This window comes from Oreochromis niloticus, linkage group LG3, assembly GCF_001858045.2.
Source record: "Oreochromis niloticus isolate F11D_XX linkage group LG3, O_niloticus_UMD_NMBU, whole genome shotgun sequence".
Classification (NCBI taxonomy): Eukaryota; Metazoa; Chordata; class Actinopteri; order Cichliformes; family Cichlidae; genus Oreochromis; species Oreochromis niloticus.
In genome coordinates this window covers 12,096,604-12,124,278 of record NC_031967.2, presented here as the reverse complement: position 1 = coordinate 12,124,278, position 27,675 = coordinate 12,096,604, and the positions used below count along the sequence as shown (strand labels likewise).

General features: G+C 46.0%; 1 protein-coding gene across 11 annotated transcripts in view; it reads right to left on the bottom strand.

Moving 5' to 3' along the window:
• Window positions 1-1,250: 1,250 nt before the first annotated feature.
• Window positions 1,251-27,675, bottom strand: part of ppargc1a (peroxisome proliferator-activated receptor gamma, coactivator 1 alpha) — a 296,819-nt gene continuing 270,394 nt past the window's right edge. For 4 of the 11 annotated variants that reach the window (XM_025900386.1, XM_025900392.1, XM_025900395.1 and 1 more), the window contains exons 3-12: window positions 22,164-22,358; window positions 20,955-21,080; window positions 19,216-19,799; window positions 17,130-17,203; window positions 11,802-13,026; window positions 10,012-10,104; window positions 8,995-9,115; window positions 7,090-7,211; window positions 6,595-6,746; window positions 1,251-4,583 (exon numbers count right to left, since the gene is read on the bottom strand). In XM_025900386.1, coding sequence (XP_025756171.1) covers window positions 4,480-4,583; window positions 6,595-6,746; window positions 7,090-7,211; window positions 8,995-9,115; window positions 10,012-10,104; window positions 11,802-13,026; window positions 17,130-17,203; window positions 19,216-19,799; window positions 20,955-21,080; window positions 22,164-22,358 — 2,796 coding nt within the window. In that variant the 3' untranslated portion in view covers window positions 1,251-4,479. Of the gene's footprint in view, window positions 4,584-6,594; window positions 6,747-7,089; window positions 7,212-8,994; window positions 9,116-10,011; window positions 10,105-11,801; window positions 13,027-17,129; window positions 17,204-17,417; window positions 17,464-19,215; window positions 19,800-20,954; window positions 21,081-22,163; window positions 22,359-27,675 lie in introns of those variants that run through there. The other 7 variants (XM_025900399.1, XM_003450329.5, XM_025900402.1 and 4 more) reach the window with 5 other exon arrangements.

Genomic DNA, 27,675 nt, shown 5'->3' with positions numbered 1-27,675 from the left:
ATCACATTGCTGGAAACAAAGGGTGTATACAGCAAGTGCCATTTTCAGGATTTTCAACAGCAACTGCCGCAGCTAGATGCCAAATAAAATACAAGCTGCACAACTCAGCGGCAACATCTCAGTGTTTGTCCCACAGAGAGCCCAGCCCCATCAAACCCCATTATCTCCAAGGCTACCACTTACCTCCAACTGGAGTAGAGATAGCTGCTTATCTACTGGTTAATAATAATAAAAAAAAGACATATAGTAGATAAAAAAAGAAGAAGAAGAAGAAGCCATCCTATCATGATGGAAAGAGAGAGATGGGGGGGGGGAGAAAAGGCCGACAGGGAGCAGAGAGATTTCCAGGGACAGTTTCATTCTGTGGAAAGGGCAAGCAGAAGGAGACCTCCCGCTGTAACGCGGCAGCCAAGCCGAAATGAAAGCCAGCCGCTCTCTTCTCCGGGGCTAAACAGCGGCCTTAATAAAAAACACAATCAGACCCCCAACCTTACAGTTTAATGCACATTCTTCCCATATTTCCCTTTGTGCCAGCAGAAAAAAAAAAGGAGATGGTGGAAGCTCCTGGTGCGATTCCATCTCCCAGGCTAGAGGGTGTGCGTTAGTGTGTGTGAGTGTGTGTGTTAAAGAAAAAGACAGGATTGTTATAGTCATAATGAAGCCTCATTGAATATCAAGCACACCATCAACTCACTATAGCTCTCCATCGTGTTAATGAAATTGTTCCCCCTAACTTTTTAATTAACTTGCACACTCGTGGTGTGGAGTCAAGTTGTGGACACAGACAAAAAGAAGACTGCCGCCTCCTCTCCCAGGTGATGTGAATTTCAAAGAGGGGAAGCTGCTCTGCATTAAGCCGACTTTCTTTATTAGGAGGGGAACTTCAGAGAGACAGATGTGCCGAGGACGGACTTGTGTCATTTCTCCCGCGTCAGTCAGCTCAGCGATACAGAAGCACGGCGGGGAGGAAAGGGGGTGGGGGGAGGATGATAAATATGTTGTGAATTCACATTTGCGGCGTGAATTGTTTTCATAACTTTTAAATCTCCCGTTAAAAAAAAAAAAAAAAAAAAAAGAGAGAAAAAAATCAAGGATGTCTCCTTGATAGTAATCAGAGGGAGAGGAAATCATAATCATTCCTCAGCGCTGAGTGAAAACGGTACAACGGCGCTTGATGAAGGGACATTCATCACAAGGAAAGGAAGATAATAGGCAAGGCGCTGAAAGGAGAGAAAGTTCTTTTGGTTCGGTTTTGTTTTTTTCAAACACATTTCCCTTTATTGGCATGGTGAGGCTGATGAGAATTGCACATAAAAAATAAAATTCACAAGAAAGTCGTACAATAGGTAGAACCACAAAGGCATTGGTAAGGACTTGGCAGAAGGCAACGTGGATAGGACACAAACAGGTAACAACCCACAGCGACCCCTTGGCCCTCCCCTCCCTCCCCCCACAAACACACACACACACACACACACACACACACACACACACACACACACACACACACACACAGACATACATTTCCAGAAACTCACACACAAACACACACACGCATACATTTTCCAATAAACATATTGTCCTTCCAAAAAAAAAACAAGAAAAAAGAAAACATGACTACCCAACAAACGTTTAAGCAGTGGCAATGTCGTCCATATTATTAAAAAGTCCGCCACAGTTGAAATTTGAACCATAAGGTGTTATAATATATTGCTACTCTAGGCAATTTACAAAGCATTTTTTTTTCTTTATTATTACAATGATTAAAGCCACATCTATCAAATGGGACACGACACCATTACCCAAACGCTATACAGACAGCAAAAAAGTAAAACAATGTCTTAAAAAACACAGGTAAAGGGATTTTTTTTCTTTCTTTCTTTTATTTTTTGGGGGGGAAATCCATCCCTCAACCAATTTTTGCCTCTTTGCATCACCAAAATTAGCCGTTTCTTGTCTCCACAATCAAACTCGATGAAAGGAAGCCTGTGATCAGCAAAGCTTTTATACAAAAGATTTTTTTTTTCCTTCCTGTGATGGAAGCCGGTTCTCTCATTACTTGGCTCGCGCTCGAAACGGGATATTAATTGAACCAGAAACCGCAAGGTTACCTTTTATGTCATGTCGACGGCGCTGTGATATCTGGACTGTGTGTGTGTGTGTGTGTGTGTGTGAGTGGGGAGGAGGGGTGCAGCATGCGATACATTGTTGAGTAGATTTTTTTTTCTTCTTCTTCTACTAGGCTTTATAGAGCGTCATTTAAAATCTGCCAAGTTAAGAGCTGAGAGGCAGTTATCCAAAGTGGTGTAAACACCGTACCGGCATGTCGTCCTGTAATAGCCATGCACTAACACAACAAACACGTTCAACTCAACACATTTTTAACACACGGGGGTGGGGTTAAGAGCCGGTCACATGTGCACTGATGTCACAAAGTAACGCGTGCATTACGACATACACAGACTCGGTTACGTCTTAAAGGGAAGAGCGGGTGGGCGACGACATATTCAAGTGTTTTACCGCGCAAGGTCACGCCACGGTGACGAAATGCCGAGATGCTGGGGGGAATGGAGTCATCCTACCTACCAGCGACTGGGTAATGGGTCAAGTCCAAAAATCACACAACAATAGGAGCTAAAATACAACTCTGAAAAATAATTTATTGCTTTTTATATAGTTTTTTTCCTTTCATTTATATTATTATCATTAATCATCTTGTCATTATTGTGAATAATATTAGTAGTATATATATATATATATATATATATATATTTTGTACATCAAATACAAGATCTTTTAAAAAATTCAGGAAAAGGAAATTGTAAACTTTTGTTTGGCATTCACATAATCAAGCGTGAGTGGAGCGATGACGACGTGTGTGTGTGCGCGTTTGTGTGTGTGTTCACAACGGTACAACGAAATTCCTGCAAAATCATTTTATTGCTTCATGTTCTGTGTTTGTACGGGAGGAAAACAAACAAACGGAAGAAAAAGAAATGAACCAAAAAAGATTTATGCGCTGCAGATCTGACTGTTAGGGGAGGCGAATTACTAAAGGGGTGAGAGGCTGACCGCTGGACTGATTAGCTGAATGTTTTGATTGTTTCGGAAAGGCATAGAAGGTAATATTATCCCCACCAAACCATTTATTGTACACCCTGTCTAGTGATTGCGAGTTAAATAACACAAATCAAAGGACATAACATAAATAGCAAATAAATTTCATGAGGTACACCACGTTCAGTGAGGAGTCCATAAATATTTTTTTTTTCTGATTCAAATATTAAAATAAATAGATAAATATGTGTTTACACTGATTGAAAAGATGTGAATACAGTTTTCTCTCTCTTTGAAGGTAATCAAACAAGAACCATGCAAAGCCACATTCATACATATATATATATATATCCATATATATATATATATGAATGAAACAATTGGGTTAAAAAATGGGCTAACGTTCTTTACAATCATGAAAAAGACGTTAAAAATGCATTTTACAGTGGCTGTATAAGCAAAAAACACTGATTGAGAAACTTTAAAAACAGACATAAACTATACATGGTTGACTGTTTCTTTTTCTCCCACAAAAAAATAACTTAAAAAAAAAAAAGACACATGTTCACATGCTCTCCCAAAAATGAGCATTCGGACACATCTTTTTTTTCTTCTTCTTCTTCTGTTTTTTTTTCTACAATCATATCATGTCTTCTACACATGTAGGTGTACAATAATGTTTTTACAGTATTGTAATCACTACAGATCGACATTCTGAATTAAGAAATGTTCTCCGCATTTTTAAAAAAGGCTGCGTTTTACAGTGCATAGCTGTAACAAATAAAGAACTTTGATATGTACATAAAATAAAAATATTCCTTTTTTTTTTATAGTATTTGTAAATACACAGCTACAATTCTCCGTTAAATGTAGACAATGATGTTACCTTGAGAATTTCACCAAACTCTTTGTTTGCGATGTAACACCGGATCCAAACACCAGATCGAAAAGGGGGGAAAAAAAGAGGAAAGAATAAACAAACAAACAAGAAAACAAAAAAAAAATAAATCTGGCCAAACAAGCTGCGTGTTTTCACTTCCTCCCCCCCAAAAAGAATTGTGGGTATTGTAGTGCTTGGAGCAACAACAACAACAAAAAAACAAAGAAAAACAAAAAGAAAGAAAGAAAAAATAAAGTTCTTTTTCTTCTTTCAGCAGTAGAGTGCACCAAACCCGTGCAGATTCTGAGGGTTCACTGGCTTCCCAGAATGCAATGTCTCTTCCCAGCTCTTCAGCAGCTATGTTCATGTAAACTTTATTTTTGATATATTCATTTATATTGATATAGGTCTATAGACTTATTCTTATATACTCTTTGACAGAGTGTAAAACTTCTGGTAGTCTCGTCATCAAAGGAGCGAGAAACCACCGTGAGGTATCAGAAGTCCCTCTTTGTGACAGACAGCAGGTGCCACTGAACAGGTTACCTTCTCAGGCTGTGCTGGGCCTCCCTCAGCAAACTGTCAAAATCCATGGAGTCGTACTTGCTTTTTGTGGAGGCTGGATCGAAGTCGTCTGAATGGGAGTCTGGAAATGGAGCAACAAGGATGTGCGGTTAGCGTAAGGCGGAGCTTCATTTCTTAGAAGTCGCACATAAAACAACAGGGTTCACCTTTGTGTTCTCGGAAGTGTTTGCGGTGAGGGCTCTGGGAATATTCTGCACTTACGGTCATGTGCGGCTCTAAAGTTAAACTGATAGTTTCTATGCTTCCTGTGTTTTAGCAACAGACCAATAGGAATCACGCCGCAATGACAGAATGCACTGCTTTTCTTTATTTTTTACACAAAGACAGCAGATGTGTCCGTCCATCTCTCATAGCTCCTGTTTTTCTCGATCAACCTGATAATACATAAAGAGCATCTTATCTGTGCCAACAGACAGCTTCACAAATGGGCCCCCCCATAGGACTCGGCAGCACACACCTAGTGCTTTGAGAAATGGGAATGACCGTGGCAGCTGGGAGACGCCGGTTTGATCTAATGCAATGGCCAAGGGCTGGATTGTGTCACGCTGCACACCTTGAGGGATGAAAAATACCCCGCTGCTCTACTTAAAACTAATGGACAGTGTCTCTGAAAAGAAAAAAGAAAAAAAGACGAGAAGATGGGAAGAGGTTTGGATACCTCGCTATTAAAAGATTCTCCCTTCCTCTCGATCTCTTATCCCGTGCTATCAATATGGGGGCTGACCAAAATAGCCCATTCCTGACAAAGAGGTTGTCGAATGAAGGCCTTTCCATTCCAGCAGACTGATTAGTCAATCTCAGTATAATGTCTAACCTCAAGGCTTCAGGATTAGCAACTGTTTCTCTGTGTGCCATGCACTCTTTTAAAAGGCTAACGGCTTCAAGCGTGTGCTTTGAAGATGTAGAGTAACCGCCTCATTTAATGGGAAAATTGCTCTTTTTCTCTTAAAATGACCCGCTGACCCTCTCGTAGCGTCGCATTTTACATTTCTGACCTCACATATTGCTTCCAGAGCAGTCAATACTCATCTTTCATGTTGTCTCCGAGTGGAGCAGATGATCTTTTGTGTTTGTGCAGTACTTAAAATAATGGGGCACATGCTACTTAAGTCCCAACGCTGCTTCGCTTCTCAATTGTCACCACCTTTTATCAAAGTGCATTTCTTTCCTTTTTTCACATGTCAGAAGCGGGGCCTCACACCAGAAGAAGAAAAAAAGAAAAGCCTCGATTTCACCGATAAGCTTGCATTATTTATCAAATGCGTCACTGCGGTTCGGGTTTCTGATTGAGATTCACGTGTCGGGCCAGTATAGAAGCTAGGCATGTTTACTCTGAGGAATAACTTATGTTGGATGAGTTCTGCTGTACTGCAGTCAGCTACATCCCCCACACTCTCAGCAAAGGCAGCAGATAAGCGCAGACAGAAGTAGCTGGTAGGTAGGCAGAGAGCTGCTGAAGCGGCCCCTCCCCCCAATGTAAATTATTGGCCCCTAAGTGCCGCATCAAGGCTCTACCTCGTTTCAGCACCACAACAGCTGGCAGCAGATGGACTTTAAAGGGAGTGGAGGGGGTGGGGTGGTTGTGGGACTTCACCTTGCTCCCACTTTCTTCTTCTTCGTCTTTTTTCCTTGTCATTCTTCTACAACATCTTGCTCCTACTAATTTCATCTAGCCCTGACTTGTCTTATTAATGCGCACACATATGTGAAAACACAAAAGATCTGGTTTTAAGCTCATATATATATATCAACAAAGTAAAAGCAAGCATCTCGCGTCCACATGAGTAATGGAGTCTGCCTCGTTTTGCTACAGATACCGAGGCTATTCGTCGGCATGTTCACAGCCCGACCTCTGAACTCTCTTTGCAATCTCGAGGCGGGAACGCCCGGCCGGACACATTCTGGGCTGTAGGAATTGCTATCAGCGCCGAGATGGGTACGTTTTGATCTGGAAGCGTCACTCAAGGCTTATTCGCCCTCCCTCCCCACGTTCCGCTGACAGTCTTGCGTGCATGCAAATGTACAGCACGACCGCAGGGGGCTGATGGAAAGAACAACAAAGCTGCACTCACCCAAGTCTGTGTAATGTGATTTGCAGAACTGCTTTTGTCCGCCGAAGCACAGCTCGAACTGGGGCTCGTTTGACCTGCGTAAGGTGTGTCCATTCTCAAGGGCGGCAAAGGCGTCACAAGTGTAGCGGTACGTGATGAAGCCAAAATTGTCCCTGGTCAGGAATAGAAAATAAACACGTCAGAGTGTTGCTGTGGGGCAACAATGACTCAACGAGGGCGGGGTGGGGACGGGGGCCTTGTCGGTCATGACCATCGTTCTATTTATATGCAAAAGGCAATCAATAAAGGTGCGTCTTTCAGGCTCCACGGGCCTAAATGTAGATGAATCGGGAGACGCTCTCAGATTGCAAAAGCTCTGTATTTGTCATCGGCCTCTGCTGTAAGTTCAGCAGTTACAGTAGACACCCCTCCCCCCATCGTACGGTACGCTAAAACAACACTCAAGCCAAGATAGGACACAGATTCACACAAAGACAGAACATCCTGAGGCCTTACCCATCGTCCCTTAAGTTCACTGTGCATTCCTCTATTTCACCGAAGAGTTCAAAGCGGCGCTTCAGCTCCGTCCGGGTGCAGTCGGACCTCAGTCGCCCCACGTACACCACTCGTCTCTCCTCCTGCTCGTTAAGAGGACAGAGCGCAGAGGGAAAGAGATTAAAAGGGGGAGTCTTGTTTTTCCTTTCCCCCTTCTCCTTTCTTCACCGAGCACCTAATGAATTGGTCTTGATCACTCCTGTGGATACTGCCGGCGACTTTGGGGGGCCCCCCCTGTTTTTGTCCCTCTTTTCCATCTGTCTGTTGTGTTCCCTCTGTGATTGGTTCAGCCTGCTTCCTCTTATCTGATTGAGTTGCAGTTTGGAAGCGCCTTCAATCTGCCTTGGCACTACAATTCCTCTTTCTCTCTGCAACTCATCAAGCAGAGGCAGAGCGATTTTTATCAAATGATGCCATGTCTTAAGTTTGGGGCTGCTTCTTCCTTTTTGTGAAGTCTAAAAATAAAGCAGTGGGAGTGACTCAGCTATATATCACAGAAGCCTGCTTCTTTCTTTCTGTCTTTCTTTCCAGCTTCTGGGAGTCCAACTCACAATACACAGCAAACTTGGAGTGGTTCCCTAAATGAGAGGCCTGTTAATATTATAAGGTTATTCATATCCGAGAGAGGAAGCATAAAGAGCAGCAGCAGAGAGCCTCGGGGCAAAAAAAAAAAAAAACCTGCTCCCTGAACCTCAGAGGACGTGAGGGTCATAGTGGAATAATTTAGGAACAAACTGCGCCAGGCTGGCTTTTGAGTATTTTAATTGCATCTGCTAATCATATAATACAGTCGAGGCCCGAGGCTATCGTGTATGACTGGTATTATTTATTTATTCATTCATTTACTTGCCATTACTGGGCAAGTCCATTGAGGCCTGTTGGAATTCTGAAAGCTGTCTTCGGGGCAGTAGTAACACGTATGGAAATCAGTTGCCTGGCGCTAAACTCAAAGTTCACCTTTGCTCATTTGAGCTGCAGCTGAGGAAAGCAAGTAAAGATTAACCACGTGCGGCTGTCCTGTGCTTATTCCCCTCTTTAATGTTGCACACTGTTTGGAGGCTAAAAATGTGGAGTGTAGTTGCTGACGGCTGATAAACAAGGCGGCCTTGGCGTGCCCGTCCCTTTGACAGCTCGAGCTTTACCGCTCGGAATCTTTCGTCTCTGCATCGCCGAAGTCGTTCGAATTACTGCGCCACCTAACGTGTGCTTTGTCAACGGGTGGTAGCAGCGCCATCCCGCTGGAAACCCGAGTAATTTCACACTGAGACAAGGAGAGCAGAGATAAGGGTGGAGAAACGTGATGCTCACTGAATCTGCATGATTTTTAAATAAAGTAGATACAGGAAAAAGAAAAGATTGCAGTGGAATTAGTGGCTATTTCCTTCTTTTTATTTAAAATTAAAGATCTTCTCCCTTTTTTTTTTTTTTTTGCTCTCTTAGTTTTCATCTATTTTAACATTTTTGCCCCCGTGGTGTGATTAATAAGAGTCGACAGTGTTTCCAGACGGGAGACGTTAAAAATACACAACCCAGAGATAAAGAGGAAGGGCCTGTCGCCTGAATCATTCAGGAACTCACTTTGTATGTATTCTTTCAGCACGCACACACACAGGGAGAGAGAGGCACTGTGGCACATGGCACCGGGCTGGAGGGCTGTGTCATCCCAAGTAATCTGTGCATGTCTGTGGGAGGTTTTTGTGCGTTGTGCCGCAGCAGTGATTACATGTGGTCTTTTATCAGCTTTGTTGCAGGAAGACCCAAAGTCAAGCATCAAACCCCACCCCCACCCCTTTCCCCCTCAAAAAAAAAAAAAAAAAAAAAAAAGCTACAAAGGGAATGTGATGGTAGTTGTGTCAGCTGACTCACAACTGCTTTCTGCCTTTGTCTCTCTCGCTGCTCGGCCCTCTCGAACTCCTGCTTCTCGAAGTCCCGGCGGTACTCCTCCCTCTTCAGCCTCTCGTGCTGGTACTCCTCGTAGCTGTCATACCTGTGGAGATGAGGACATATTGCGAGATCACTCCCTCATCCTCTAAATTCGCCCTTCCCGTTGATGCTTATGAAGAACAATCGCCAATATTCGTTGCGAGGGCTGCAAAGAGAAGGAGACGGACGCGTTAATAAGATGTCTTTTTCGCCACCGCCACGATTGCGAAGCCCGCGAGTGAGGCCCGCGGGAGTGCCGGCGAGCAGCACAGTTGGGGAGCCAAGCAGCTGCAACTGTCAGCACAACTTCACATGTCATTACTTTCTGCTTAGTTAGGGCTTCATCAAGAAGGAAAGTGCAACTTTCTCCCCCAGCCTGGAACAGTACGAGACATGTCCGTTAAGTTTTCGACTGATGAGCGACTCTCGGGCTTGTCGGGTGTCATTAGGCGCGTGGGTGCCAAATCAGCTCGGAGCACTGGGATGGTGTCAGTCTGTCTCTCTGTCTCTGTTTCAGCACAGCGCGAGTACATCTCTGCATATGAAATGGTCCCCTCTGCAGTGGCTCATGCAAAACTACAGAGGCAGTAAGTTGAATAAGTGGCATTATACAGCTGGGAGCGTCGGCTCACGGGTGCGGCACGAACGCGCATCAGTGTGATTCTTTTGTCACTCGTCTAATAAAACACGATCAATTAAACACATTTGCCCTGCATGTTTGTCACCCCCCCACCCCTTGGGACAGGATGCTCCTGAGGTCTGGCTGTGGAAAGGCATTCACAAAGAACTCAAAGGATTTCTGAGTGGTGACAGCAAAAAGTGGTACTATGCTTTCATGCGCGCCATTAAGAAATCTTAAGAAGAAAAAACACACAAAAAACCAAACATTTGTCGTGACCCGAAGCGTGTAACTAAGCACATAACAAATTGAAGGTTAAATGATTTATTTAAAACAATCACCTTGGCCTGCGGCTCAGAGGAGATCGAGGCTGGGGGTGGGGGCTCTTGTGATTCCTGGAACGAAAAGCATTCAAATCTGTGCTGTGACGAGACCTGAAGGGAAAAAAAAGTTAAAAGTCACTTTTTTTGCAAAAACAAAGGAAACCCGTTCATATATTTCTGTTTACTGTTGCAAACATGTGACATTTGGTTAATTTGCTTTTGGCTTTAAGAACTAAATTAACCTCTTAGATATGCACAGGACCCATTAGTCTGCATTAAAGAGCATCGTCTCCCCTCCTTGTGCTGACCTAACACAACCCTGGAAAATGTGCTTGATTTGCTGCAGGATTTTTATACGCATCTGAGCTAGCATACGTGCACGTGCTATCTATGTTGTATGAAGACGTGGTCAATACTTATGGCCTTAGTGGCCTCACTGTAGAGCTAGTTCCCCTACACTGCTCGAGCTTCTGATGCTTAAATATTTAAGTGCTGCTGAAGAAGGAAGACCTGAATAATGGAAGGAGAGAAGTTTGGGAAGCTCAGTGAAGCAAAGGAATGCCAGTTTGGAAAGATCAAGGATCTTATGCTGCGAAATCTTAAAACAGTGAGGAGGGATTTAGAGAATTATTTCGCTGAAATTCTGTTTATCTTCTCCTGCGTGGAACTATAACAAGCTTACTGCTCTGTCACTTTCAAACTCCAATCCCTATGCAGCGTTTTCAGAAAGCTTGTCAGTGTCAGATTTTGATGCAACGCCTTGAGACTATTACTGTATAATTTGTGAGCAAGAGCGAAGAACAAGGGCCCGAATAGAATAAAGTGATTCTATTGGCTCCGTGGAGTAAACTGACCTTTCAGTAATCATGCAAACAAACTGAGTCACAGCGGTGGAGTCGTACACTGGGAGTCACTCAATGAGCCGCTCCTGACAAACTGAATTTATTCACATCCCTCTCGATTACTCCAGTTTGCCTCTGTTCTTTCACCACAAGAACCCAACCAGAATCCCCCTCGGCTCTGATCAAAGGGAAGCATGGGAAATGTAGTTCTCCCAGAAAGCTATGATGATAGGAGTCTTTTTTAGAGAGGGGTTTGGAGACTATATTCCCACAGACTGGTTCTCGCTTTCATCTCTGGGGATGTAAAAGACGAGGGTTTGCCACTCAGTAAAAACAACAGCTGCCGCTTAAAACAATAGCCCGAGCATCAAACAAAAAACGGGAGCATGCAAGGGAGTGAGTGAGAGGGGGTGGGTGGGTGGGGAGGTGGGTGCGAGTGTTAGAAAGACACTCAAATAAAACTCCCTGCCTAGAGATGAAAACTCACACTGTTCAAAAGTCCAGTGCCTCTGGCACCTTTCATGTTCTGTTTTTTTTCTCTTTTGTCCTTTGTCTGTTAGTTTAGGGGGGACCATTCAACTAATCTTTTTCCCCCATTGTCAGCTCAGATCTAAGTGTCACCTGGCATAAAGGAATCATCTGAGTCGTGTAACAACTGCAATATGGTTAGAATCTATTCCATCACAGAATAGCAGGAGGTGAAGAAATCCTAAAAAGGCCAGGTCACGGTCTATCAGAGCCAGTTTTTTAAATATTCTGAGTCAAAATCACATGCGCGAGGGAGAGTTAAAGGGTGTGACCATGTTGTTTTAAAAATGGGCATACAAGGTGGTGTAAACATTTCTGAGAAGTGGTTTCCTGCTTGCTATGAGTCCTGTTTAAACTGCATAACTTTGAGGTGGAGCAGCCAAGTAAAAGAACAAAAAAGGGAGGAGGGGGAGTCTGGGGAGGAGAGCGATAACTTACCAGGAGGACGGGCGTCTATCGGGTGAGCTGGAGAGAGAGCGCCTGCGGTATCGTGAAGAGGAGCTGCGGGACCCAGACTGGGAACGGGAACGGGAGCGGGACCCGCTGCCGGCCCAGCAGGAAGGTCTGCTGGGTGACAGGAGCAGGGAGGAAGGTGGAGAGACAGAGCCTCGTGAAGGGGAGCAGCTGGATGGTGGGGAAGAAGAGGGAGAGCAGGCGGCGCAGTCAAAGAGTAGATCCAGAGGGGTGCCCTCCCATGGAAAGAGGAAGCGACTTTCACGGCTCTCGTCCAGCTCTAGTTCGTCGTGGAAGGCCAGAAACCCCGGGTGAAGGTAGCTGGAGGCAGGCAGCCTCTGGGGGTAGCAGTCATTCTCTCCCCCCTCGAGGGACTGAGGAGCTGTAGCATTGTTCGTTTTGCTGCTTGATTCTTTCTCCTGGCTACCCGGGGTGTAGAGGGCTTGCAAAGGGTAGCCAAAGTGCTTGTTAAGTTCTGCTCGGATTTCCTGGTCGCACAGGAGCTTTCGGCTGGTGGCGCAAAGATTGTGTTGGTCCCTGTCAATAGTGGCCTCTTGTGAGGGGATCTGAGCGGTTTGTGTGAGGGCGTGCTCCCCTAACCCCCGGACCTGGCCCGCCTCTCCATCCACAGACCCAAAATTCTGCTGTTTAGCCAAAAAACCAGGTGAAGCTGATGATGGAGGAAATGATGAAGATGACGGTGGCATGGCTGAATCCTTACATTCCACATGCCTGCTCTCCACTTTACCTTCAGCAGGCACTGGAGCATCAGTGGCACCTGAGGTGAATGTCATTTTCACAGCTGCGGTTGTGGTAACAGTGGCTGAGCCCCCATCCTTCTTATTACCAGCTGTTGCCTGGCAATAGTCATGGTCGCTGTAGTTACGGGGCGTTGCCCGCTTAGTGTTGCCGGTGCTGCGATACTCCTCAAGGCCGCCCCCCACTGCGTGTTGAGTGACGGAGTAAGGGAGGGTGGTGGTTGCTTTGCTCAGCTGGGCGTAAAGCTCAGTCTGTTCAGGACCCTTCCTGGTGGGGCCCCTGCCTGAGGCACCTGGGGCCGGGGCCAGAGCGCCGGGGCCCAACTCACTCAGCCTGGCTCTTTTGCATGCCAAGGCCGAGGAGGAACATGAAGACAACTTGGTTTTGAGAGATGCTTTGAAAGGATTCTCTTGACTGGCTTTGTGTGGGGGCGTGGTAGGTGGTGTCAAACCTGCGAGGGGAGGAAGAGACACAGGTTGGGTTGGGAACAGTAAAATGAAAATGGAATCATAACGCAAACCTCCCCACCTAGCCCCTCCCTCCTCTGCCTCCTCACCCACACTCCTCTATAAACTCCCGGGTCAGTTTATGGACAGTGGACACAGATACATGCCTGATTAAAATATTCACTTTCCCTCGGCCTAATCCTATTTTATTGCAATCTTGACAGATTAATGTAATGCTTGGTGTAACTTGATATGGCTGCACTGTAATACGGATGACTTGCCATTCTCTACCTCGCTGACCTTGAAAAGATCCCTTTTCGTGGAAAAAAAAAAAGAAGAAAAAATATAACCCCGGAAAGGACAAACGTAATGCATCTGATAGCAGGCAGGAAAAAAATTAAAGGGAACGGATCATATCTCTGCCCGCTTCATAGAAACGTCTGGTTTCATTCCGATGAATTGGCCGCCGTCCCGTGCCAAGACCTTTTTGTGTTTGTGTGTGTGTAGTCTCAAAGAACAATTGTGTGTGTGACGCAGTGCATGTTTAAAGATTAGCCAGCACCATCCACATTTTCTGTAAGAAGAGAACTGGATGTCACCGCTCTTAAAGTTGCCTTTGCAAGCCTGGTGGTGGATCACTGGAAGCACTGGGAATAGGTTAACATTCCTTTCAGATGGCATGTCCCTATTGGATGTGCCCCCCGCCTCCTCTCGCTTCCCTCTCCCTCACAGATTTACAACCAGACAGATGGCAGTTATATGGGAAGTCCTGAGATGAGCCCACTTTATAGCATTGTTAATGCACTCACACAAACAGCCGACACCATTACTCTCGTTCTCCCCTTTCCTCCTCTTCCTCGTCGGTCGCCCCTTTTTTGCTTTAGTTCCAGTCTGCCGTTCCACCCTGTTCGCTCTTCCCGTCTGCCACCTTCCACCAGATCAATCTCTCCTTCTCCGGCTCTGTCTCCCTGCATCTTTTCCTGTTTTTATCTTCCGCAGAACAAATGTGCCCACACACGCAGGCACACTCATTGCTAACAGACTCTCACTGGAGTCAAACTCAGGCACTTTGAAACACCTACGCTCTCCCCTCTTCTTTGCCATTCTTATAATGCAGATCATTCTTCCCTTGCCGGCGAATTGCACCAAATGAATCCCGTGTTAGGTTGTGCACCGGAAAGACAGTCTGGCAACGAGTGTGTGGGATCGCAATACATAAATGTGCATGTTTCGGCTGTGTTTGGAAGGCCTGATCCACCAGCTTATCATCCTACTTATTATCTGGATGTGCCTATAAGTAGGACTGCAAGCGCCCACTCCCCTTCCTCCCTTCCTTTCCTTCTCCCTTCTTGCTCTCCTCTGTCTCGTTCTCTCGCTCACTCCCCCCCCCCTTCCCCAGTCATGACAGCGAGACAGACATATATTTGCATTATGCCAATTAAATGAGCTTTGGAAATGAGAAAGGAGAGACGTACAGAGGGAGAGTGGATGCTACACAATGCCTGAAGAACTTCTGTTTCACCAATCAAACGCCATCTGTCCAAAACAACGTACGCACGGGGTCATAAACTAGGAGCCATTAGCGATAGGCGGAAATAAATCAGAATTAGATAAAAATGTGCCTCTCAGTCAAACTTGCTAGTGATGGATGATCTGCAGGTGTGAGCACCAATCATGCGGGCCCCGGAGAGAAAGCGGTGGCGCAGCGAGCGAGGCAGAAAGAGGCAAGGTTTTTGGGTTTGTTTTGGTTTTTTTAGTTCTATTTTCTCGTCCAGCTGCAAATTGCGAAGGGACCTCGGAGCGAAAAACAACTCCAGGCTTAAAGAGTTGATCCGGCAGTAAGCTAGGCAAATAACAACACACAGACCACCTCTGTGTCATGAGATACAGTAATTAAAGACAACACAGCAGTACAGGGTAAATCTATTAGCTTGATAGAGATTAGGTCTGAACAGTCAGATCCCAGGGGGGGGCGCTCACCGTGCCTCTCGGAGAAGGGTCAAGAAAACGTGCAAACAGTCCAAACCTTGCTATTAATAACTACTAATCATCATTCGAGTAGGTACAAAGTGTACAAGTCCTTACAATTAAATTTATCTTTATTTTAATGAGTGGTTACTACTACTACAACTCATCATAAAGGCATAAAGTAATAAACTACTGGAAGCAAGTCAAGGAAAATTCCACCAGTGCATGGTCAACTTGCCTTGGGAGTAGAAGGTGGGACCGCCCACCTGGTAAACTGCCATTTGATTATCAGTAACACCACCCTTTATCTCTATTGTAGTGGAATGATTCTCTAAATCTACGAAGGACGTGGAAGTCCGAACCTAAAAGCTGACAACTCCGCTTACTGGGATCTATATCCATCTGGCTCGTACAGCGCTGAGACTCAGAAGCTAATCTCTAAGTGAGAAAGGCGCTCAGCAGCCCAGAGCTTTGTGGACTAATGACTTTCCTGCTAATATTCAATCCTACATTTTCCACAGAACGGGTTTAAGTCAGGTGAAAGGCTTTATTTGACCGTGCTTATAAAACGGATGTGTTGGAAAAGAACAGACGGCTTAGATTTGGCCACAGGTCAACAGACTCGCCCACGTGCAGTAAAAGCGGAAGAAATATTAACAGCGTTTGATTGCCACAGAGATTAAGGGGCATTGCTCTTTCCAATCTTTAGGTCTCAACAGACATCCCCCCTCTGACCCTGAAAGCTTATCTACATAAAAGGGTTAAACAGCATTTCAGCCAAACTGAGAAGGACAGGGGGATACCTCTGAGGGTTTGCTTTTCCACCCCCACAGGAGCTAAGTAGAAGACACAGGGGGTATTATGAGGACCATTTCCCTTGCTAGTAAATAAATAGACAAAAGGTCCAGGGCTGCTATTTTGTTTTATTGACCTTAGGTAATTAATCGTAAGAAAACGTGGTAATTACTAACACCATTGACATAAAGAGCGAAAGAAATGGATGACCTGCAATATTGCAGCTTTTCCCCTCACATTTTCATCCCTTTTGTCTTGTAAATACCATTTACATATAGTTTTTTTTTCTAATTTAGCTAAGCATAACTCAATAACACAAAAGGATGAAGTGACTGATAATGAAGAAATATCCCCAGTCTGGCAACATTTACGCAGCTGCCTGTGTCCACAGGGAATTTGAGTAACTAAGGCGCTGATCATACAGGCAAAACTCAATTACACAGCAAAACTCAATGAAAACAGCAGCCTTCTGAATTTTCCCTGCCACGTGTAGGCTGAAGCTCCTTTTACTCATACACTGCTTTCCATTTAATTTGACCATGTATGAACATGTTGGTTTCATGTATGAATGAGCCTCCTGGTCCCATTTCTGCAAAGGTGATCCTTCAAGTTTGGACCTCATACACATTCACTTGTCGCTTTCACGCCTGCAAACGCCCCCCGTGAATTGCTCAGCTCTGTAAAACATGACCGTTAAGGAGAACCAGCTGAACAGCACAGGAATAAAAGTAACGTGTGCGTAATAACAGCTCTCGCTCGCTGAACCCGTGTGATTGGGGCAGGGGCAGCTTTCTCAGCAGCACCGTGCAGCGCGCGAAGACCCTGCTCTTTGCAAAGTTTTCAAACATGTGACTATACTTCACTTGTGTCCATGCAGACCATACGTGCAACGATTCTTTTGCACTTCTTTGTCACTGTCGCGGTTATGTCTGAATGAGCTTTAATGCAGCCGTGACCTACGTCTAAATGACAGGATGCCATTACTTGAACAGATTGATGAAGCCAGCATAGTTGTGTATTCTGCGCCTGGAAAGGGCTTGAGTGAGCTGTCAGTCAGAGAGCATTAGGATCTGGTGGAAGGAGGAATATTAACTCTTCACTAACAAACCAGTGGGAGTGGTAGGGGAATGGGAGGGGTTTGCTAATAAAAGCCGAGGAGATTGGAAGACCTAATCAATACTTAGGCGCATAAAATTGATCTCCGTATGTCTTCACCTTGAACTCTGAACTGTGATGGAACTATCGAGGCTCCCGAAAGGAATTAACCCATTACTGCCTACCACAGCTATAAGTACTCGGCGGGTCATTTAAAAAGAATTTATATTGTCAGAAAAAGTCTGCTTACCTGGAGTTCCAGCAATCTCCACACTTAATGTGCGTTCAGTGGTTTTGTTCTCAAACGGTGATCCCTTGTAGTCACTGGAAGACAAAATAAAACGTAGAACGTCTTACTTCACAGGTGAAAGTAAGACTAAAGAAAGATGTAATGACCTAAAGAAATGGAAATGAATCACAAAAATGCCTCAGGTTGGATTCTAGTCTATATAGCTTTCTTTGATTTTGTCTTTTTTCTGTAGTTTCGATGTTGCCTTTTGTTTGCCTAGAATAATGTGGAAAAACTTCTCACACTTACTTTGGAGACTCTGGGGTCAAAGGAAGTGGCAAGGTGGTTGGTTTGGCTGCAGAACACAAAGGAGCATGGGTAATTATTGATCTAGGTATAACACTCATGGTAGAAGAGAACAGATCCACAGTCTGCAACAATTAATCCCAAATTGGCTCAACAAATGCAAATATTACTATGAAAAAAAGAAATAAAAAAAAAACCCATCCCTAGTTAGAAAGCCTTACTATGGACACTATTGTACAGAGCATATCTTTTTTTAGGTTGACCCCATTTTAAAAATTTATTCTCTTAGGATAGACTGTTCACTTTGTGAGGCAGGATGAAGTGATGGTACGTGTTTCACAGGTGTCTAGACACAGACACCACGCTCAAGACAACAAACAGATCGAAATGGAAAAAGACATACAGAGAGAGAGACGATGCCACAAACAAGACACATGACAGTGGGTGAGCCCCTCCCTAGACAATAAAGTCATAATCGCATGCACCAACAGCAGAGGAGGGGGGAGAAAAGAAAAACAAAAAGAAGGAAGAAAGGAGAGTCAAGGAAGCTTGTGCAGTTGCCCGAGGCTCTGGCCGGCTTGTGCTCCAGCTAAGAGAAGTGTGGCTTTAGTAGCGCGATTCTAGAGAGCAGCACCTGGGCTCTGAGTCTAAATGTACATATTCAGCACACTCAGCTCAATCAGCCAAAGATGATTCAAGGGTTGGCTTTGCGAATACAAGATGTACAGTAGCAAGACATGGCTCACCCCTTTTCCCACCCCCTCCTTTGTTTTTTTAAAGACAAAAAAAACCCCATTCATTTTTGAAAATTGAAAAGAGTGCCTCTGCGACTAGCAAAAAGCATTGGCGAGCAGGCTGTTTTGCTGTCATTGTTGTTGATGCCCTCACAATGACTTGTTAGATTCAAATTAGGACAGGGGGTTAGTCGTGAAATCAAACCGGGAAGTGGTTAGAGCAAGAGAGGGAGAAAAGAGAGCAGAGATAAGGCCAGTGGGGGGGATGCAGTTCATGATTACCTAACAATGGGTGGCCCTGGTCATCGGGGTGCTCGCTGAGTGCCTGCCTGTGTGGGTGCCCTTGCCCTTGTATGATGCAGGGAGGGGTGGGCTCTGCAATGCTAGTATCTGGGAGGAGTGGGCTCGGTGGGCCCTGTGAGAGCACCGCTGCGGGGCTGCCCATGACATGGTCATCATCATCATCATCATCACCATCAACAACAACACCATCATTATCATCATCATCATCATCATGGTTAACATCCTCCCTGTAGCCCCCCTGGCTTGGCCACCCCAGATCTAGTCCAAAGCCCATGTCTAGCCCTGGATCTGGCTGGTTAACCCAGCTCTCTAGGTCAAAGGTGAGAGGTGACAACAGGGGCCTTGAATCAGGCTCCTCAGCTTGACTTACTCCCTTGTTTCTATCATCAGTGGTCCCTCTGAGCTCCTTCTCCTCCTTAAACTTAGAAAAAGTCCGGGCTGGACTCTCAGACCTCGCTTCTGCTAATTTGCTCTTACTGCTCCGTAAAGGGGTAATGGGAGTATGCGGGAGGACACGGGCCTGATACTGAGCGGGCCTCTTTTTGGAGGTGAGCAGCTGGCTAAGTAACGGGTGCCCCGGCTTCTCGTCTCTTTTCTTTATAGTCACTGTGATGTGCCTATGTGGTGCACGGCTGGCACTGTTACTGTTGCTACGGCCTTGCCTGCCAAAGCCCTCACTAGCCTGAGTGGCGCCCGCAGCCTCTCGGCAATGCTCACAGCTGTGACTCGCCTCTCGGGGAGGGAGGGAATAAGAGTGCATATACCTAATAAACCTAGCGGCGGCCAGGCGGCCCGCATCGCCTGGCGGCCTTCCTTCTTCACTGGGCGGCCCGTGCTCCAGTTTGGGGCGGGCATGGCCGCAGGCGGAGCTTCTGTGGCCAACAGGGATAGTAGCACCCTCCGACTCCTCAAACCCGTCATCGTGAGTGCAACGCTGCCACTTCCCAGCCCCAAGACCAGCCATACTACACTCGCCTCCAGCCCGGCTCTCACCTCGCTGGTGATGCTGCTGTGGCGGCTGCTGCTGCTGCTGTTGATGAGACGGCACAGCCGGCTTCTTCTTGGAGGTGGTAGAGGAAGAGGAGGAAGAGGTGGAGGAGAGGGAGGAGAACGAGGAGGTGGATGACGAGGACGGTGAAGAGGAGGAAGAAGAGGCACCGAGACCCATGCCACTCTTCTCCCTGCTACTGGCACCCCCCCAGGCGCTCTTGGCTTCGCTGGCTTTGGCGTGGAGGAGAATGTCATCGGTGGCGGTTAGGTATTTCAGCAGCTCGGTGCAGGGCCGCCTCACCGGGCGGTTCTGTTGGCTGGAGCCCCCTCTTGCTTTGCCGTTCCAGGGGCTCTCCGTCTGCACAGGGAGAAGCAGAGAGAGAGCGAATGACTTAGTTAGCTCGAATAAAAAGTTTTGCACAGTGCAGCTGATCTAGTTGCGAGAAATGTTAAGTATTTTATTTGGAACAAAAACAAAAGTAGAAAAGAGACGGAGGCACGGAGAGCCTAAGAGTGTGACTCAAACAGCTCGAGCGCAGTGGTTGCCCAACTGTCTAGGAGGCGATGGTGGGAGTGCTGTCCGCCCATCATTTTAATTGCGTGGCCCCCCGAGCGCCACCGCGCCACTCTGTACGCACACCACGTCCTCCGGGAGTCCTCATTCGCTCTGCTCCAGAAACGGATGACTCAAAGACACAGTATGAAAATAGACTCTGTGAAGAAGGGTTGACGCACTGCATGTGCAAACACGGTACGCAGAGCTAACATATGTCTGCGCCGCATTCACCACACAGTGAGATACAGATGTTCTTTACATTGCGATGATTTTGTGCATGCGTTAAAGCATAACAAATGCAGATTTCAGACAGTCCTACCGAGCAAGAGAACACAATTAAATGCTATATGCTGATATGACACTGAATGCACAGTATGTCACATTCTGGTGTAAAATGCAAACGGGCGAGACTGAAATAATCCCGTCTTTTCATTTAGCAGAATTCACAAAACCTGTGATACTTACACTGACTAAAATTAAATCTTAATCAAACCCACCCCTATAGAAAAACACTCTCTTCAGAGCCATCTAATGAGTACATCAAGTCTGATATTTTGATCTTGTCGTCTCAAGGCATCAATCTCGCCGCAAGAGTGCCTGTCGCTGCTTTTTCTCTTTTTTTTTTTCCCCGTCCTCCAACAGGCACCATACCAAGGCGGATAAGTGGTGGAGCTAATGAGACAACGGTGCCGACGCCTCGCCTGGAAAGCCCAACAGCAATCAGCCTGTTTTCATTACGAGATGGCCCCCTGGGACAGTAGACTGCTAGAGCAGAAGTCTAACATCTTCTAAAGGCGGCCACCAAAACAGGCAAAAAAAAAAGTGAGAAGGAGGGAGGGTGAGCAAGTAGTGAGAGAGTGCAAGAAAAGCGTGAGAGAGATAAACAAACACAAACAGGAAAAAAAATGTGTCTACGGGAGTGAAATCAACAGCGTGTGTGTGTGTGTGACTCCCTACCTTGACGACGGCAGGTGGTGGTCTGATCCGGTGGTTGCTGCTGGCTGCATGGTTCTGTGCCTTGCCACCTGTGTATTGATTATAGCTGAGCTGGGAGTTTGCGGGTGCCAGAAGGAGTTTCTTCAGCTGCGAATGGACCCAAACAGAACCAGAAAGGTGGGAGAGGAAGAAGAAGGAGGAGGAGGAGGAGCGGGGAGTCAGCGTGGGTTATGCAAATGGCACCTTTTAATTCAATTCGACTGTATTTATACAGTGCCAGTTTACGGCGGCAGTCATTTCAGAGCACTTTACATTGTAAGGTAAAAGATTTACAATGGCAGCCTTTCAGTTACTTTCATTTTTTTAACTCTCCAGTTAAAAAAAGACTTCTTTTTTTTACCTTAAGTGCATGCTACGTGACATGAAAAGTCAAGCCTCTTTTTTTTCCCCAGTGCAGGTGTTTTTGTGTACACACCACTAGGCTTCTCTAATGTGATTGAATAAACACGCTCAGGCATTTGGCTAAAGGTCATTTGGAAAGGACCAGCATGGAATAAAATGGACTACAATGTCACATAACATAACATTTTAGGTCAAAGCCTATAAGCTAGAGAAAAACCCAGATGGCACGAGCGTGTGTAAAAATAACGGCAGCAAGGTAGGCCGAGTTCTTATTTGTGGTGGTGGGGTGGGGGTGTTTGCCAAAAGAGATGACTCTGGCACAGGGGGATTAGCCGAGACCCTGCTGAGAGCAGACGAGATGAGATAGATTTCCTTTTCCCCCAACTTTCATTACGTCCCGGCTTGATTTCAGGGCCCGTGGCACTGTGTCAACCGTAGTTGTCCCCAACCACAGCGTTCGTATCACTGAACTGGCGCCACGATAGCGCTGTTATGTAATTAGCGCTGAGCAGCAAACACACTGATCCATTCCACTCGCTTCCCTCCTACTTGCATCTGCATCCCTGCATGCTGCGACTGCACATAAGTGAACACACTGTGGCAAATACAGAGTGTGAAGTCAGGCAAACGTCACACAGACAAATGACCGCTACTGGGGTTCTAGTCTTGTTGAGAAGTCTTATCTGATGTGTGCTTTGGACTGCCAAAAACACAACGTACGTGTGAGTACGTGCGAGACCGGAGGTCAGGTCTCGGGTATAACTCATGTCTGAACTGTAGGATGGTGCTGGTGTGAGGATCGTGATAAGGAGGAGCTGTAGCTGTTACCAGGGAAGGCTCCTCGGGCTCTGGGGTGCGCGGTGAGCCGTCGGGAGAGGAGGGACAGCTCTGGTCACTGGCATTGGTCACGTCCCCATCTGCCAGGGCCTCAAACGAAGGCAATCCGTCCTCATCCACCGGGATGCTGTCCAGGGTCTCTGTAAGCACTGCCAGCAAGTTGGCCTCATTTTCTTCATCTATCTTCTTAGGAGGGGGGTAGGGGGTGGAGAGGGGGGAAGACAGAGACAAAAAAGAGAGAGGGGGGGGGGAAATGAGACATTTTAGTCAGAAGAAGAAGTTGCATCCCTTTTTCTTTATTTCGGGGAAGTAAAGGTGGTGGGTGGCTTTTGTTAATATAGAAGAAATTTGTTTTTTCTCGTTTTTTAAATTTTTTTTTTATTTTTGTGCAGCAGCTGAGCTCACTGCATTCTGGCAGCCTTTTTTAAAAAAACACAAAAAACCCAAACAAAATTTGCCTCATGTGCATGTGAGTCAAGCCTGTCACTCATATTTTAAGCGAACAGCTTACTGGACCAAAATAATATCTCCCCCAAGAAACCCATTACCAACGCTGACAAGTAGCAAGTATCTGGGGGAAGACAGCAATGGGTTGGGGCGGGCTGCGGTATGGAGGGGTTTATGGTGTGTGTGTGTGTGTGTGTGGGTGTGTGTGTGTGTAGGTGTGTGTGGGGGGGGATAAAAGGAAACAATGCGCAGAAGTTCGCTCTTCTCTCTCTTCAGCCCACAGCTTCGAGAGTCGTTCGGATTCCGACAAGATGCTTGCGAGCGGCCCTCAGATAAGGGGAAATTACGACTCGCCAAAGCTAAATAAATCAGATTTATTTAAAATTGCTGGCGTGACAGGCTGACGTTCACAATGGGAGGGAACTCAGCTTCAACACTTTGCGATAAATAAAGCTTGTTCTTGCTACTCGTGCCCCCTTTTTTGAAGTACCCGAGAAGTTGTGCGCTCGCAGCTTATAAATGTGTGAGGAGTAAAGACAGAGAGATGAATGTATGGCGAATGCCTTGAGATGGGGAGGGTGAGGCGTGAGCTGCCAGCTACTGACCGGGGATAATAACGGCATGAGTGTCGAAAAAAAAGACAGAAAAACAAAGAAAAAGGAGAACGTATATAGATCAATGTTAAGACTGAGAGTAATGCAGCTCACTTGACAAAGGGGAGCGTGTGAGTCCATGTGAGGAACGACTGTGTCTTTTCTCTCTCTCGCTCTCTTTTGCATTGACAAGTGACAACAGGAACTTAAGGTTCCAAGGCCATAAAACCCCCACGGGGCTTGGGGACAGCAGAGAGATAAACAGCCTCATCACCCTGGGACGTTCTGTGGCCAGCCCAACAAGAGCAAATCCCTTCAAGCACGCGATAGGATTCACGTGGCTCGGCGATGGCACACGGCCATCATTACGCCGGGGGTAGTCGCCGGCCTCTCAGATATCTACGCTGTTCCTCAGAAAAATCCCACATGCGCACGCTTCTATCAACCCTCACTTATTTAACACAATTACACACACAGCATGGACGCCGCTGTTTTGGATCTGCTGCCGAGATAGCGGCCATTTTAATGCCTCACCCCCCACCCTCCCCTCCTCCAATTTTCATTTACAGATGACACAGATATCTTGGACGTTCACTTAGCTAGCTAACAGTGAGGAAAACGTTAATCTGATGTTTATTGAGTAGATTTTCTCCTAACAACACGAACACTCAGTCATTATTAAAAAATGATAAAGGGGACATATTTCACAGAGATAACGCGGCGTAGGCTGGGGCTGTGCCGCATTGGCAAGCACATGCTTTGCAGGAAATTGCTCTGTATGAGGTGGCGTGCTGTTTAATTACTTTCAAGAAGCTTCAAAATCCACTGTGCTGGAACCCCCGCGCTATTGAAATGCTCACCGTTTTCCAGCATCCCAAGTTATTACCTGAGCACTAAGCGGATAGGTATTAACTGCTGATAAAGCCGGAGCCTTGGCTTAACCCAAACGCACATCCTAGCATGAGAAATTAAAATTTAGGAGCAATTTCAGATGATCAAAACCGAGTCTTTAATGAACTGGCCTTCTGGTTAGGCACTCATTAACCATTCAATCAATGCTCCGTTTAAGGCGTGGCTTTATTTGCTTCGCAAGAGCGACTTTAAACCAATAAATCTATATTGGGAAGAAAGTGCATTACATTAAATGTTGGGAGAGCTGTGCAGGCTTTGTTATGTCATCGTTTGAAAAGGATTGGGGCATTTCTGCAGACTCAAATGTAGTGATTTCAGCCCTGTTTCAAAAAAAAAAAACCACACAAAAAAACCTCCACCAATTGGCAGACTCCCACAGGCGCACTGTATCCCCAAAGATAACCCAGAAGGGACTCTCGTATTCTGTAAGAGACACTTGTGAAAACCCTGAGTCGTGACGATCATGCAACAGCCACTGCTGCGGCTCTAGTGGAGGCACTCATAGGCCAAGTGGGGATTTGAGAAACTGGGGTAAAGAGCAAACCTCTGCTCTGGAGAGAGAGAGAGAGGATGATCTAATGCCTCTGTCCATGAGGACGAGCTTTTCCACGCCAGCTTAAAGACCACACCTTGTGCACCAGAGTCAATCCACTGGCAGCGACTCTCTGGCCACTTGTTTATTTATAAACAAAGTCGCCATGTGGGTGGACCTCAGAAGCTATGGCACCCAAAGGGGGTAACACCAGCACAACCTAGCTACTTGCTGACGGCCCGTGTCCGCTTATATTGATTACTACAGCAGCTGCTGAGAGGGAAAAGAGGACAGAAAGAACAAAGAGAGGAGAGAAAAATTGTCTCGGCGGGAGCACTTTCTCGTCCATCCCGCTTAATGGACCTCACCGAATTAAAGAGATCTTAACAATCCTGGGCTAATTGTGGGATCACAATATATTAACCCCACTCCAATTCTAAAGGGTGCCATTTTGCAGCAGTTTTATTCCAAATGCTTCAATTAGCCATAAAACATGCTGGCAAGTGCTGGCAGAGCGTCTCTTTACCCCCCGCTCCTCCTTCACCCCAGCCTCCCCCACGCTGGAGCAAAGAAAGCCAACTTCAGTTGTTCATTATTAGGTGAGGCCCTTTTGTTATCAGACAGGCTGTCTTTGAGATTGTCCTTGCCTTTAACTCTTTTATTGAGTTCTACAGCACAGCATTATGTTCCAGGAGATACTATTCACACGGGCTGATAACGGAAGGTGAAGGTGCTGCTTTAGACAAACACTCGCTCCTGCACGCCGGGGCAAATAGCCAAATTAAAATCTGCTAATTGCTTCCCGAGGATTCCAAGCTTCTTAGCGAATTTGCCAGGGATCAAATTTTAACGAGCTTTTTCGGGGGCAATGCATGATTTACACGTTTAAGAAGAACCTAAAAGCGCCAGAATGACAAACCTGGTGGCTGAGTAACATCGGGATGGGGTTTCGACGGGCTAAACAGCCCCTCCGCAATCTTAAATTGAGAAGCAGAACACGTGACAGACACTCTGGGTGCGCGAAGATAAAATATCTCCCATAAAATGGGTCATCTAGTATTTAAAGTGCTGTTTATTCTCGCTGCCTCTTCCTGCTCCTTCTTTCTGTAAATACAAGCACGCCAACCAGTTAGCGCAGACAGAAAACGTGCTTAATAAATTGGCCACAAAATTGGGTGGTAGGGTTAAAGCTACGCCCTGACAATTTAATTGCTTTGCTCCATCTCAATCTTTGTTCTCCCCACCACCACCACCACCAACTCTGCTCCCTTCTCTGTCAGATTTCAAAAGCGTTCCCTTGGATGAGGTTAAGCTTGACACGGGCCAGACCTAATCATGGCACAATCAGAAACTGAGGGGTGTGTGCGCGCGCGTGTGTGTGTGTGTGTGTGCAGCATGTGGGGTTGTGGTATCAAGTCATCACATCTTGACTCTGCCAAGAGAAGCAGCCTTGGATTTGATAAACAAATAATGTCATTCTGTGTTATTACCCCCGGCCCCCAGATTTCAGAGGAAATAAATCAAAGTCAGGCTTGCCGTTAAGGCGTTAGTCAGGCCTGACACGTCGGCTGGTCACACAGGCACAACATATGGCAGCGGGGAAGGAGAGAGAAAGGAGAGGCAGGGAGGGTGAGGTACAACACGGCGCGCGGTGGAGAGACAAATCATGGCAGCCACCAGAGACGTCTGGCCATTTAGCATGAGCTTACTGAGATGGAGAGAGGGTGATTATGGCCTATACGGAGCGATGAAACCATACATAACACTGTTAAGTTCCTGTGAGTGTGTGTGCGCGTGGCCGTCTGTGCGAGTGAGGCGGCGGTGGCACACAGTCTGATGGTGTTCCAAATCATAAAACTAAATGTTAAACCTCAATTGTGGTCAGGGCTGTGAATGTTTCACGACATGTAGCTGTGAACTGAAGACTCTTGTCATTTTCCATGTGACTACAAAGTCAATAGAGCATCTCGTTATTCAGAAACCATTTCCAAAGCAAATGATCCTATGAAGTAGATATGGTGGCTCTACATGTTCTGGACACACACCCAAAAAGAAAATAAAAAAATCATAGTACTGGTAGCCACAATGGCTTATTCCTGTCCCGTCCCTCATTGATTGTCACCACTTAAGATTGAGTGTGTCACACTCTGAGTTTAGAATATATATATATAAATATATATATATATATATATATATCTTTTGCTTTCTAAATGGAGACAAGCTTGTCCAGCCCGGGCACCAGGCAGCTGATTTTAGCCTTCCCCGTCTTACTTAGCTGTATTTCCATAACTGGTCTGGATAATCCTTTTTTATCAGGCACAAAGTCACTATTTTCCATTTAAACAAAAACGGCATCTCTGTAAATGAGAGAGCGATGTCGCAGGAGTCGACTGCTTAGATGCCAGATGCCTATCCGGGTTTAGAAGGCTACGTGAGTTATAAATCAGCGAGGAAACGGTTCGAGCCATCAATAAGGAACAGGATGTGTGTACGCGCGCGGAGTTGATGCATCTCCGGGGAACCATTTGAGACTGTTACAGCACTATCAGATGAGTTGATGGGGGAATGAGAGAGGAAAAAGGGAAAGTGAAAAGAGGGGATATCTTCCTCTGCGTTTGTGTGTGTGAGAGACAGAGTGAGCCGAAGAGAGAAAGAGAACTCTTGTTACACTTTTTGACACAGGCCAGATCCGATTGTGACACCTACCCAAGGGATGTTAGCAGTGCTGTTCTTTCTGGTTCTGTGAGGGGGGGAAAAAAATCCTTTGATTGGTAACCTTGCTGCTCAAACTCGCCACCTGAACTCTGTCACACATCTGCTGAGATCAGCTGTCACATGCCTTCAGACCCGTCAAGCCCTTTCTGTCTAACTTTGGGTCACGCGGTCTCGGGGTTTGTGCCTTTTCGGAGAAGCGCACGTGACCCGGAAAGATCTGCAATCTTGCAAAAAAAAAAAAAAAGCATCTCTAGAGGCAACTCAAACCGCCGTCGAAACACATTATTTATGACACAACCGTAAA